At 46.8% G+C, this 14,635-nt stretch overlaps 1 protein-coding gene across 3 annotated transcripts in view; it reads right to left on the bottom strand.

Annotated features, from left to right (window-relative positions):
- Nucleotides 1–14,344, bottom strand: part of GIMAP8 (GTPase, IMAP family member 8) — a 31,464-nt gene extending 17,120 nt beyond the window's left edge. The window contains exons 1-4 of one of the 3 annotated variants that reach the window (XM_059885986.1): nucleotides 10,101–14,344; nucleotides 9,282–9,429; nucleotides 8,004–8,209; nucleotides 2,617–3,265 (exon numbers count right to left, since the gene is read on the bottom strand). In XM_059885986.1, coding sequence (XP_059741969.1) covers nucleotides 2,617–3,265; nucleotides 8,004–8,101 — 747 coding nt within the window. In that variant the 5' untranslated portion in view covers nucleotides 8,102–8,209; nucleotides 9,282–9,429; nucleotides 10,101–14,344. Of the gene's footprint in view, nucleotides 1–2,616; nucleotides 3,266–8,003; nucleotides 8,210–9,281; nucleotides 9,430–10,100 lie in introns of those variants that run through there. The other 2 variants (XM_059885987.1, XM_005205941.5) reach the window with 2 other exon arrangements.
- Between the last annotated feature and the right edge of the window lie 291 nt (nucleotides 14,345–14,635).

Genomic DNA, 14,635 nt, shown 5'->3' with positions numbered 1-14,635 from the left:
ATCTAAAATCTGTTTTTCACAATGTAAAGGAATGGAGACACAAGTATATAATTCAGAGTAATTTGATGATTAGAATGTGGGCAAATCAGTCATGGTCACGGTCATGGTCCCTGCTGGCCTGTGTAGTTTCATCCATGATGAAACTGATCTTGGGACCCCACTGTTGCTACTGCTGCAATAGGCTTCCCAGAAGTAAGAAGGTTGGGTTTCTCTTTGTTTATCTCTTTCTGACTTACTTCACTCTGTATCTAGGTTCATCTACCTGTATTCTAGGTTCATCCACCTCATTAAAACTGATTCAAAGGTGTTCCTTTCTATGGCTGAATAATATTCCATTGTATATATGTACCACAGCTTCTTTATCCATTCATCTTTTGATGGACATCTGGATTACTTCCATGTCTAGGTGGATTTGTGGGGCTTAAATGCCATCTCACCCAGGGATTGTTCCTAAAGCACTTTCTAAATTTACTTTCCCACAGTCCCCCCTATGAGCCATCAGGGAAGCCCATACTATTTCCACTAGTAACAGTAATTCTTTCCAAAGTCTCCCAGGGTCCTTGCTATTCCTGGAGAAAATCCAGAAGCTTAAGGAGAGCTTCTGGACTCCCTGGAAGAAGAAACCAGTCAAGTGAGGCTTGTGCAGTGCCTTTGAAGGACAGGGAAGGGAGAAGATTGGAAATCAAGCTTCCCATGTTATCTCCAAGGTCTTCTTCCTTCACTGCACCCCCAGGAGAGAGGTGATGCTTCTAACGTGAGATCCAGCACAATTTGAATCCTTCCCCATCCAGACAGGCAACTGGAGACAATGAAGGATGGACAGCCAAACACATAATTAACATCCCCTTCAACTGCCTGGAGAAGCCTCACTCCCCACAGTTAAACTGGCATGAAATCATGAAACTTCCCTAGTGGTCCAGTGGTTAATAATCTGCCTGAAAATGCAAAGGACATGGGCTTAATCCCTAGTTCAGGAAGATTCCATACGCTGCAGGGCAACTAAGCCCAGGTGCCACAATTACTGAGCCTGGGCTCTAGAGTTCAAGTCCCAAAGCTACTGAAGCCTGAATACTCTAGAACCCGTGATCCACAAAAAGAGAAGCCACTGAAATGAGATGCCCGTGCACTGCAACTAGAGTAGCCACCATTTGTCACAACTAGAAAAAGCCCATGGGCGACAATGAAGACCCAGCACAGCCAAAAATAAAAAATAAATAAATAAAATGTTTCTTAAATTGGCATGAAATCAGAAGTCTTAAAATCAACTAAAATAGCACTCCACCTATTTGTGTGAAATGGATGGGTGCAGGAAGGGTAAGGCACAAGAATGAATAAGGGGGGAAAAGAGTAATTGTAAAATAGTACAGGCAAGAAGACTCTTGAGAGTCCCTTGGAGAGCAAGGAGAACCAACCAGTCCATCCTAAAGGAAATCAGTCCTGGATATTCATTGGAAGGACTGATGCTGAAGCTGAAACTCCAATATTTTGGCCACCTGATGTGAAGAACTGACTCATTTGAAAAGACCCTGATGCTGGGAAAGATTGAAGGTAGGAGGAGAAGGGGGTGACAAAGGATGAGATGGTTGGATGGCATGACTGACTCGATGGACACGAGTTTGAGTAAACTCTGGGAGTTGGTATTGGACAGGGAGGCCTGGCGTGCTGCAGTCCATGGGGTCACAGAGTCAGACATGACTGAGCGACTGAACTGAACAGGCAGGAGCAGAGGCTGACCTGGATCAGATGGTAGTCATGGTGACAGAGAGAAGCAGGTGGCTTCCAGGTGCCTCAGTCACACAAGACGATGACACCCTGGAAGCCAGATGCCAGCTGGCAGTGGTTTCAAAGCTGACATCTGCGCTTAGGTTTGAAAAGCATGGTGAGCAAGACAGTCATTGAGAAGAGAACTGAAGTTGTACAGATTTCAGAGGGAAAAACAAAATTCTGGACATGTTAATTTTGAGATACACTACGAGAGCAACGTCAAATAGCAATTGGATGGATAAAGGAATCAGAACTCAGAGGAAGGACCTAGACTGAAGGGATTAATTTGGAAACTATTAGCCATAGCTAAAGCTCAAAGCTGTAAAAATGCAGAATCACCTGAGGGAGAAAAAAGTGTCAAGAGTGGAGGAAGGGCTTGAATCAAGCCCTGAAGATGTCAGCTGTTAGAGACCGTAGAGGTGGACTCAGCAAACTCTTCGGTAGCAAGAGAGGAGAAGAAAACAAGGAGAGTGTGGTTTTACTGAAGCCAAGGGAAGAGAGGGTCTAATGAGTCATTTGTGTGTCCAGTACTATGAAGGGTAAAGTCAGAAAAGGACTTAAATGTATCTATTAATTTGCAAGTAAAGTAGCCTCATCTTTCCAGTTTATGGATAAATATCCCCTTATTGCTGTCGTTGTTTAGTGGATAAGTCGTGCCCAACATTTTCATGACCCCATGGAGCCCTGCCAGGCTCCTCTGTCCATGGGATTTCCCAGGCAAGAATACTGGAGTGGGTTGCCGTGTCCTTAAAAAAAAAAAAAAAAATCCTATGCAACATTTCACTTATTTGTGTCTTTATCTCACCAGCTTTAACAACAGAGATCCTTGGAGACCTTAACAAGAATTCTCACCTGGAGGCTACGGTCTTCATCCCTTAAGTTCACCGCATATGGTCCGTTGTTTTCCACCAAATACTTGACCTTGCCGAGGAGCTCCTTCACCTGGGCATCATTCTCATCCTTACTTGCCTTGTTGTTGAAAGCGCAGTATTGACCACCAAAGCACTGAACCAAGTCCTGAAGAGATGTGTTGTTCTTAACATAGTCCTCCAGCGAGCCATCTTCGTCCTTTCGAGTGAAGACGATAATGGTGTGCCTTCTGGCTTTCTCTTCAAACACCTTCTGGATGTGCTCGGCTGTTTGTCTGTCCTCCACCGTATAGTTGCCAAGGGAAACTACCAGAAGCAGAGCATGGAGGCTGGGAGCCGAGAGCTCCAAGCAGCACTTAATGTTATCCACAAAAGCAATGTCATCTATTGAAGAGAAAAGGTCGGGGGTGTCGATGACCACAACCTCCCTCCCCTGCGTGATCCCACTCTCTCTCTGGCAGCTTCTAGTCACCGGCTGCTCACTGAACCTGGACTTGAACACGGCTTTGCCCAGAATGCTGTTTCCTGTGGCACTTTTCCCTGCGCCACGCTTCCCTAAGAGAAGAAGCCTCACTTCCATTGTGGAGGAGCCCTGCTCTGACTCGCTCTCCTGACTTGGGCTTCGAGTGCTTCTGTTGGGACAAAAAAGAAACACATCAGTAATCAAAGCTCAGCTGGGAAAGAATCTGCCTGCAATGCGGGAGACCTGGGTTTGATTCCTGGGTTGGGAAGATCCCCTAGAAAAGGGGAAGGCTACTCACTCCAGTATTCTGGCCTGGAGAATTCCATGGACTACAGTCCATGGGGTTGCAAAGAGTCGGACGACTGAGCCACTTTCACTTTCAGTAATCAACTCACAGAATGAATAGAGGAACAGCATGAAAGTACCTTCTCTTTCTGACTCTTTTCTCTGAGGATTTGGACAACTGAAGTCCTAGACTCAGACTAGACGGGGACAAGGAATCCTGTTTCCCAGATTCTTCTCTGTGCTCTTGTCTCTAAAACAAACCCATGTTCTTGCTAGCTAGACCTCAATTCAGAGCTGGGTATTTTACCACCCTCTAGTTTCCTTTTTGAAAATCAGACTGGGAGGAGTGGGGTTTATTAAGTTATAAGTGTTTGTTGTAAAATTTGGGAAAACCTTAAAAATGATGAAGGAGAAAATGAAATTCTTCTGTACTCCCAACACCAAAAAAAAAAAAGCAGAAAGAAAATAAATTAAAAAATAAATCCATATTGGTAAAAATGTCAAAATATTGTTGATTCTAAACAAACACCGACCCCTTCTCAATACACATCACCAACTCTACATGCTGGAGGAAATCTACACACTCACTGAGATACAGGGGGGACACAGATGGCCATGTGCTAATTAATCCCTGGAATTTGTGACCAAGTGCATTACTTTACCTGGTTCAGGGCTTAGCCAGTATAACTAAGGACCTTGTGATGGGGAGATATCCTTGGGTCACCATGGTGGTGGTAGTTTAGTCGCTAGGTTGTGTCCAACTCTTGGCAAGCCCGTGGACTGTAGCCCGCCAGGCTCCTCTGTCCATGGGTTTCTCCAGGCAAGAATACTGGAGTGGGTTGCCATTTCCTTCTCCAGGGGATCTTCCCAACCCAGGAATCAAACCTGGGTCTCCTGCATTGCAGGCATCTTATTTACCGACTTAGCTATGAGGGTCACTGAGGTGGGTCCAATATAATCACGTTATGAGAGGTTCAAGAGTGAGAAGAGATGGGTGAACAGAAGCAGAGATCAGAGACTGAGAGGCTCGAAAATGCTACATTGTTGACTTTAAAGATGGAGGAAGAGGTCATGAGCCAAGCTTGAAAAAGCAAGAAAACAGATTCTCAGGATCACAGCCCTGCCCAGCACCTTGATTTTAGGACATGTGACCTCCAGAACTGTCAAATAATAAATCTTTGGGTTTTGAGCAATTAAGTTTGTGTCAATTTGTAACAGCAACAGTAGGAAACTAATACATTCTCTCTCCCAACTTCCCTTCCAGCTAAGGGTGTCCATGGGACCCCCTTCTCCCTGGTGAGAGCTTAGGGAATACTTGCTTGGGGCTTCTGGAAATGCTATTGTTTTCCTGATGGTAAGGGCAGACTCAAGTCGAGAGCTCCTGTTGTCACCTCTTGCCCCTTCTTGCATGAAATTTTAATGTGATTGCAGGAAATCACAGCAGATATTGTGGGCAATGGGGCAACAAATAGGAGGGACGAGAAGTCAACGTTTATCACCAAGCTAAAGTTGGCAGAGCAGAAGGATAAAGAGGGTCCCTGATGATGTCACTGAGCTGCTGGAACACCCTCTGGACCCCTTGGTTAAATAAACAATCAATAGTCTTACAAGTTAAGCTGCTGCTACTCAAAATGGGATTCACAGACTAGCAATATTGCCAACAACTGGGTCCCTGTTAGAAACCCAGAGTCCTGGGCCCCACCCCAGTCCCCTGCATCAGCACCTGTAGTTTCACAAATTCCAGGTGATTCCCGTGAACCTTCACGTTTGAGAAGCCCGGGTGGGAGTCATCTTTAGTTCCTAACTGATTCAGAATCCACAGAAAGAACCAAGCTTCCTCATCCATTTCTCCAGTAGTCCATCCTTCCCAGATGATTCTGTCAGGTACCAGGGACCCTACTGTCCAAGTGTGCCCCAAGGTTCTCTGTTGTGTCCCCTGGATTTGGTCCATTTGTGAACCAGAAAGCCTTAATCACCAAAATCAATATGACTCCATTAGTATAATTTTAAAATAAGTCCTACTTTTCTGATCGAGCAAGTCCTAACCCCTTGCACGTGTTCAAAATTTTCTTGCTACTCTTAGCTTTTTCATCTTCTCTAGAACTTTTCAATCAGTTGTCACTTTCCTGATGAAATGCTGAACATTATTGCATTGAATTCACAGCTTTGGTTGAGAAGAACTGACATCCCAATGCTGCTGCTTTTTGTTGATCAGTTTTAAATATGTTCTAATTTCAACTGTGATTTCTTTCCAACCCATAAATTTTAAAAAGCGATTATTAAAAAATACATTGGGAGACTAACTATCTTTTCATTTATTTTTGAATTTTATTGCTCTATGGTCAGAGAACAACATCTGTATGAAATAGCTGTCACTGGTAGAGGTTTACTTTTTGGCCGAATAAAATTTTTGTAAATGTCTCCTGTGGGCTTGGAAGGAATGTGTGGCCTGTAATCATAGGTGCCTTTCACAATCGGGGACCCCACCTCACATCTGCTCCCTTAGTTCCAGTCCCCTAGTATGCACCCCCACCTCCTGTCTGCCTGGAAACCCTCCATTTTACACCACGAAATGGCAACCCACTCCAGTGTTCTTGCCTGGAGAACCCAGGGATGGGGGAGCCTGGTGAGCTGCCATCTATGTGGTCGCACAGAGTCGGACAGGACTGAAGCGACACAGCAGCAGTAGCAGCAGCATGTCACCTCTGTGTCAAGCCCCTCCTGGTTTTTCCAGATTGAACTGGACTTCAATAACTTAACTTCCTGCTTCTACCCTTCTCCTAGAATCTGTCATCCTTCTACACTGAGACAGACGGTATCACTCATCCGCCCCAAGTCCCCCATTGGCCTCCTACCCATTCAAAGAGCAGGTAAAGCCTTCACAGTGGCATCACCAACTCAATGGACATGAGTCTGAGCAAGCTCTGGGAGCTGGTGATGTGCAGGGAGGCCTGGCGTGCTGTAGTCCATGGGGTCGCAAAGAGTCGGACACAACTGAGTGACTGAACTGAACAAGACCCTGCCTGATCTGGCCTCATCCACCACCTGTTTCCACCTTGCTTTGTCTGCCTCCCTGATAGTCCTCAAATATGTGACCTTGGGGCTTCATGCTGGTGGCTTACCTGAGCTAGAACATTCTCCCCCCAGACTTATGCCAGGCAGGTTCACTTCCTTTAGGTCTCCACCAGACCTGTTTCTGTGGTTCAAGAGGCCTTTTTCAGTCATCCTATATTTAAAAGTTACTCTCCCCCCACACCCCACAAACACACCCCATCCCCTGCCCTGCTTTATTTTTCTACACAGTACCCATTTTCAATGAAAGGTGCATTCACTTGCTTATCACTTTCTTGTTTTGTCTCCCCATTACTAGAAGGAAATTGTTCTGTTTCATTCACTAACATATCTACAACGTCAAGAAGACATTCAATACATACTCGCTATGACTGAGCAGATGGTTACTGACTTGAAGGACAAAGAACCACAGCTGAAGAAAGTGAAGGAGAAAAGCCCTTATTCTGTGCAGCTATTTTGAAAGTTCCCGCCTCTTATGAGAAGAGTATTGGTGGACTGTGAGGAAGGAATCAGAGAAGGTAGCAAAGGAAAGACATACACCTGCCCTCAAGAAGCTTCACCCTTAGAGGAAATATAGGGCTGAGCTGAGGAGAAGCTCATCAGGGCCATGGATGGAGGCCTTGGCTCCTCCCTACAGGCATCTGCTGGATCTCCACATGATGCAAGAGGCAAAGCCCATCTCAGCTCAAAACATGCACCTCTAAGGTTAAGGCAAGGAGAGAAGCCCAGTCACTGTTGGGACCCTTCTAAGAGCCTCTTCTGACCCAGACACACCCCTGTACAAAGACATCCTCACCATAATTCCCCATATCCTGACTCTCCTTATTGCCATCATAACACTGCTTCTATCTAGTGTTATTTATTGTGTTTACTTTTTTCATTTTATCTTTGCTGCCCTTAGCATGAAACTCTATAAGCAGAGACCATGCCTGTCTTGTTCTATGTCCCTGAGTCCTAATATTATGTCTGGCATATAGTACATGCTCAATGAATGGTGTGCAACAAATGGTGAGAGTGACAGATGTGAGGAAAGGAAGAAAAATTGTTTCTAGAAGTGGACAGGGAGACTGAAGTGATGTCCCTTTGAATAATAAATAACAAAAGAGTAATAATTTGAATAACTTTGAATAATAAAAGAGAAGTGACTTTACATTGTTTCCTGATCAAGTGAAGAAGTGGTATATTTTTGCACATTAAATTTTTTAAAAGATTAGTGAGTAAATAAGCTTGAGGAAGCAGAGACCTTCAGCAGGCCAAAGAAAAAAGGAATTTATTTCCCAAGTACACATCATTGTTTCATATGGTTCCTCATCATGATGAAATGGATGAGTGTTTATTAGACCCCTTCCAGCCAATGATGCCATATTCAATCAGAACTAATTCTTTCTCCCTCTGTGTGTGAATATATATATATATATATATATATATATACACACACACATACATACACACAATTGTCCAACCTGTACCATTTTCTCCTAAGGGTACAGAAAATCCTTTTAAGGACAAAAGGGAACCAACCCACTCCCACTCTCTCCTTGATAACTCACATTTTCTCATCATCTGCCAGACCACTCTGGAGACTCCAAGAGAGCAACAGAGAGAAAAGGACAGACAAACAGACTTTCTCCAGAACTCCTGCTGACATTCTGAGGCAGCCTCCACCTTCTTCTCAGGATATAGCTCAAAGGGGAACATGGCTTCAGGCATTCATCCAACCAAAGCTTCCTCCCATATCAAGGGCAGTCCACGCGTACTGAAAAAGGTGGTCAGAGAAGCTTCTGGAGCCCTTGTTGGAGAGATCTCAGTCCCAGCCCAGCAGGAGGAAGGAAAAGAGTTCACATGCGACAGCCTAGGAGGCTTAAATTTAGATAAAATCTGAAAGTATTTTGTCTTTCTGACCAAACACTGACCACTTTCAATGCACAGTTAATGGAATCCTAATTGTGCAAGGGCTAGGAAATATCTTTTGAACTTTTTTTTTTTTTTTTTTTTTTGAGCTTTTGAACTGTGGTGTTGGAGAAGACTCTTGAGAATCCCTTTGACCTCAAGGATATCCAACCAGCCCATCCTAAAGGAAATCAGTCCTGAATGATCACTGGAAGGACTGATGCTGAAGCTGAAGCTCCAAATGAGCCTTGGCCACCTGATTGAAAGAACTGACTCATTGGAAAAGACCCTGATGCTGAGAAAGATTGAGGGTGAGAGGAAAAGGGGACAACAGAATATGAGATCGTTGGATGGCATCACCGACTCAAGGGACGTGAGTTTGAGTAGACTCTGGGAGTTGGTGATGGACAGGGAGGCTTGGCCTGCTGCAGTCCATGGGGTCGCAGAGTTGGACAAGACTGAGCGACTGAACTGAACTGAACTGGGAAATAACAGGAAAGTGAATGTGGAAAATCAGTGTCCAAATGGCCAGGTTCCCTGCCCCCTGCTTCTCAAGGAGGCAGGCAGCTATCGCTGAATTCCCAAGGGCGGGGGTGGGGGGATAGTACTCTGTGTCACAGTCGTGAAATTAGGGGATTCGAGGAGCGGATCGCGCCCCTTGTTTTTCTTCCAGGCCTTCATAGGTGGGGAGAGCAGCCCCTCCCAGACCTGCCCCTTCCTGGGAAGGCTGCCCTCGGGCATGACTCCTGGGACGGCGGGAACCTCTGGGTGCCCCCTCCCCGAAAACCCCGGCGCCGCAGGCTGGAGCGGGAGAGACATCCCAGAGCCCCTGAAAGCAAGCCCTCCAGGTGGCCGTGTCCCGCCCTGGGGGTCAGCCGCCTTCCCCTGCCCCATCCCCGCCCCCCGCCCCGTGCCCAGGCACCCCGCAGCACACGCACCTCGGTCCCCTGGTCTCTCAGCCTCAGCGCCGCCGGGTCCCGCCTGCCGCTGGGCTGGGTGAGGAGGCCGCTCGGTCCGCTTAGGGGATGGAGGAGCCGCGCGAGGAGAGAAGGGCAGTCAGGAGCAATTCGGAAGAGGAAGAGGTTTCTAGAAATAGATTTCGAGGGCGGTGGGAGGGGAAGTTCAGTAAGCTACGCCAGATCAGCAGGGTGAGAACGTCAGGGTCAGGGCGGTCGGAGTCTGAGAGGGACCGGCGCCCACCCAGCTCGGCACGCCCACAGGCGGGGGCCCCCGCGGGGCAGAGGCGCTAAGCCTCAGCCGAGCTTCTGAAAGGGCCTTCGGAGGAGAAGGCTGGCTGTGCCCAGGGCCCAGGACGGGGTGCCTCTGGGGGCAGCGGGCCAGCGGTGGGGAGGGCCCGCAGGACCCCGCCCCCAGCTTTCCTGTGGATCCGGATGGAAACCCGCAAACACAGCTTACCTTCTCCCACCGTGTCCCTGCCCTCCGTCGGCCCTGCAGGAGCGCTCCCGGATTCCTGTAACAGCGGCTCTCCTGCCTTTCGAGGTGGGGGCCCTCCTTGAATCCCATCCCCGGAGAAACTGGGGTCTCGGACCTGCGCTGCTTCCTGGGGGAACTCAAGTTCTTTGCCCGGAGGTAGTCAAACATTTGAAATGCTAGACCTCCGATGCTTTCCTAGAGTTCATAAAACAAAACCCTTTTCCCTGAGCCATAAGTGTTCAAAGCTTCTTACTAGAGGAGGAGGTCGAACGCAGAGGAAGACTTATTTTATTTTATTGTGGTTAAAAAAAAAAAAAACCCACCTCAAACTGTGTAGCACTGAATCCACTATCTTGACCATTTTTAAGTGTACAGCTCAGCAGCATCACGTGTCTTCTCCACGTTGTGTAGAGTTCCAGAACTTTTCCATCCGAATACCTGAAGCCCAGGCCCATTCAATGCAAATGCCCCTCCTCCAACCCCTGGTAAACCACCTTCTATTTTATGCGTCTATGATTTTGGACAACTTTGGATACTTCCTGAGACTGGAATCTGACGGTGTTTGTCCTCTGTGACTGACTTTTTCCGCTTAGCTTAATGTCCTTCCAGGGAGAGGACTTTCAGTCACTGTGCAGAGGCCCTTGAGCTCACATTGCTACACCAGGCTGCAGTCCTTGAAATGTCTGAGGTGGGTTGAGCCTCCAGGGACCAACCCGTGGAAGGAGGAGCAGTGGGAACTGCACCGGGTTTGAGGGGCTGCTTTGTCCCCGTGGGGTCCCCCTCCCCTCTGGGCTGGTCTTCAAGTTCAGTCTGCCACCAAGAGGGACACACCTTGGAGGGGAAACTGACAAAGGCTCGCCCATCACCTATCCTGCTTGTTGCTGTTCTGTCACTCAGTCGTGTCCAACTCTTTGTGACCCCATGGACTGCAGCACACCAGGCCTCCCTGTCCTTCACCATCTCCCTGAGTTTGTTCAAACTCACATCCTCAATTGAATCGGTGATGCCATTTAACCATCTCCTCCTCTGTCGCCTCCTTCTCCTCCTGCCCTCAATCTTTCCCAGTATCAGAATCTTTTCCAATGAGTCAGCTCTTTGTATCAGGTGACCAAAGTATTGGAGCTTCAACTTCAGCGTAAGTCCTTCCAATGAATATTCAGGGTTGATTTCCTTTAGGATTGACTGGTTTGATCTCCTTGCTGGCCAAGGGACTCTCAAGAATCTTCTCCAATACCACTCCTTAGTAAGGAGGACCCTCCTCCAAGAAGACTCTCTTCATCCTGCCTGGGGCACTGGGCCATTTCACATAAAATAGACTCATTAAAAATCATCAGGTAGAAGCCTGCCACTCGGTCAGTCAACATCCCAGCTGTGTCACTGCCGGAAGTGGAGGTCAGGTCATGGCAGGGTCACAGGCCTCATGGGATCTCATGTCCCCAAAATTGAGAAGACGATGAACTGAGATCAAGAAAAACTCCCTCATTTTTAGATGAAATAGAAGCTGTGGGAAGCACTCTGAGGAATATCAAAGCTTCTGATAACTCATCCATGATTTAGCAAGTTGGTTATTTGCTGAGTCGACCAGTTTGCAAAATGATCTTCAACACATTGGCTCCTGGAGAATGGACCTCTTCAGGGAAGGCAGCGTTCTGGTTGGGCCCTGATCCAGGGAAGGATGGGACTTCTCTGCCCCCTAGTGGCCTTGAGGGTAATGACAAGGGCAGCAAAACCACTCCCCTGAAGGCGGGAGGAGACAGGGACGACAGAGGATGAGATGGCTGGGTGGCATCACTGACTGGATGGACGTGAGTTTGAGCAAGCTCCAGAAGTTGGTAATGGACAGGGAAGCCTGGCGTGCTGCAGTCCATGAGGTCTCAAAGAGTTGGACACGACTGGGCGACTGAACTGAAGTGAGGGGGTTCTGCAAGGGCTCTACCAGTAAGACACCCTTCCTCCCCTCCAGCAGGGGGAGGAAGAGGGGCTGGACTTCCAGAAACAGGATAAGCCAGGAAGGCACATGTTTTGCGAGAAAGGAAGAAGCTACCAGGACCAAGCACAGTGTCAGACACAGAGGTTCAAAGACTCTCCAGATGCGTCTCTGGTTCAAGGAGCTCAATCAAATGAGGGAAAAGAGACTAAATGTGTGGATACAAAATATATGTAGATGCTGCTATAGAGGTGTGTTCAGGGGGCCATGGAAGCAAAGAGGAAGCCTGTCAACCCTGCAAGATGGAGGAAAAAAACAAGTGGGAAAAAAAACTCATCAACCAACCTGTAAACCAGCCATTTCCTGCAGCAGGTACTAGAATGAGGGGAGCAGCATGCACTGAGGAGGAGGAGACTACATAGGGGCGCTCCAGCCCAGCCACAGTCTTGAAAGGCATCTGGAAATTTCCCCGGAAAGGACTTTCAGGCAGGAGAGTGGTCAATGCGACGGGCAGGCAGAGTAAGGACAGCAGCTCGAGCCCATGGAGGGAACAGGGTCAGGCTGCAGGACCAGTGAGAGGCTACTACAATAGTCCAAGCTAGGAATAAAGACCCGAACTAAAACAGTGACAGGAAAATGGACGATGGAGAAAGGAACAGATTTAGGAGCTAGAAATGGCACAAGAATAAAAAAGACTCATTCAGCATGGCTGTTACAAGTGTTCGAGTTGCCAGATCAAAGGGAGTGCTACTTACAACATAGACATTTCTTATTTCAGAAAAAAAAAATTATATGTTGTTTTCTTTCAAAGACAGGACATGTGTGTTTACTACAATTTTGGCAGATGGCAGTAAAAGTGTCTTGTAACTAAATTTGTATATTTTGACGGTTTGGGGATGAAATTAAATGTCTTACTCAAACAGAGTCCTTGTTTGCTACAATATTTATTATTAGGAAATAACATGCCTATTTATAAACACTTAACTTGAAGAAGAGGTATATTCTCATTTTATATAAAGGCTGACCAGCTGTGGGATGGCTGGGATCACACACTTTCTAGTGGCCTTTGTGGAGCTCAGGCTATGAGAGGCTGGGGTTTTCTGGGGAGATGAGCTTGTGGACACTGAGTTTAAGGCTCTAGAGTCAGGGCAGGCAGAGACATCCAAAAGGTAATGACTGTTCCCTATTTACCACATTATTCACACCAACCTCTCACTGAAAATAACTAAAACTAAACAGGATAAAGATACTTAAATCTTCTCAAAAACATCCAAAAAGCAAGAAGGCAATAAGCAACTACCAGGTCAAAGCAAAAACCTGGACCTCGGAGGCATGCTTTTCCCCGTGGGCATGAGGTCAGCCCGGAAGACGAGGATCTGTCCTTGTAGCCTCCACAGCAAAGGGCAACAGAAGCCAAACCCCAGGGGAGGCGTCAAAACCAACTGCAGCAGCCACTGTGGAAACAGTATAGAGGATCTTCAAAAAACTAGAACTAGAGTTGCCATAGGATCCAGCAATCCCACGCCTGGGTATATGTCCAGACAAAACTGTAATTCAAAAAGATCCATAGCCCTGTGTTCACAGCAGCCCTATGTACAATGGCCAAGATGTGGAAGCAATCTAAATGTCCATCGTCAGATGACTGACTAGAGAAAATGTGATGTATAGGCATATACGATGGAATAGTACTCAGCCATAAAAAAGAAAGAAATAATGGTATCTGCGGCAATATGGATGGACTTCAAGATTTCGTACTAAATGAGGTAGGTCAGAATGAGAACGCCAAATACAATGTGCTATCCCTTATATGTGGTACCTAAAATATGACACAAATGAATTTACCTGTAAAACAGACTCACAGAGAACAGGCTTATGTTTGCCAAGCAGAGAGGGAAGGGTTGGGAGTTTGGGCTTGGCAGATGCAATCTCTTGTATATAGAAATAGATAAACAACAAGGTCCTACTGTATAATACAGGGAACTATATTCAATATCCTGCAATAAACCACCATCTGGAAAAGAATACATAGATATAGATACATGGAGGAGGGCATGGAAACCCATTCCAGTATTCTTGCCTGGAGAATACCCAAGGACACCCAGCCTGGTGGGCTGCAGTCCATGGGGTCGCAAAGAGTTGGACATGACTGACGTGACTTAGCACACGCCACACTGTAAGTCAACTCTAAGTAAATAAGATAAGTTAAGACAACAACCATGATTACCATATGCAAAATAGATAGCCAGTGAGAATCTCCTGTATGTTGCAGGGAGCTCAAATCCAGTGCTCTGTGACCACCTAGAGGTGTGGGGTGGGATGGGTGGTGGGCAGGAGATTCAAGGGGGAGGGAACATATGTATACCTATGGCTGATTCATGTTGATGTATGGCAGAAACCAACCCAATATTGTAAAGTAATCATCCTCCAATTAAGAATAAAAACAACAACAATAGCAACCACTGCAGCAGACAAAGGCAACCAGGCCAGGAAGACTATTCAAGGCTCTGATAACAGGGACTAAGACCGAACTCAACCACTCAAACACTAGGAAGGATGTTCAGGGCCGGGGTGAGCCGCTGGAAAAGTACTGGTGGATGTTGGGGAAGCCTGTCACTGTGATGAGGCCGTGTGTGTTTGCTCACTGGAGCCCATCAAAGCCAGGCTTGACCCTCCTGGGCAGAAGAGAGATAGGTGGCTACATTTCAAAGGGGTAGACAGCTCCCATGGCCTTGAGAAAGACAGTTCTGGGTTGTAAAACTGGCAGGAGGCTTTTAAAAAGAGTTACATCTCAAAGAGGCAGAGAAAGAATTTGTAATTAAAAGTTTTCTCAAATAAATGATCCAAGGAAAGGGAGGTCAAGAGTCAGGAAGAGATAAGTCTGAAGCCCTCAGGTAGAGGAGAACATGAATGAGCTAGGCAAAAGGTGGCCCG

Source organism: Bos taurus, chromosome 4, assembly GCF_002263795.3.
Source record: "Bos taurus isolate L1 Dominette 01449 registration number 42190680 breed Hereford chromosome 4, ARS-UCD2.0, whole genome shotgun sequence".
NCBI lineage: Eukaryota > Metazoa > Chordata > Mammalia > Artiodactyla > Bovidae > Bos > Bos taurus.
Note: the sequence above shows the minus strand (reverse complement) of the source record. Positions and strands in the feature narration are given on the sequence as shown.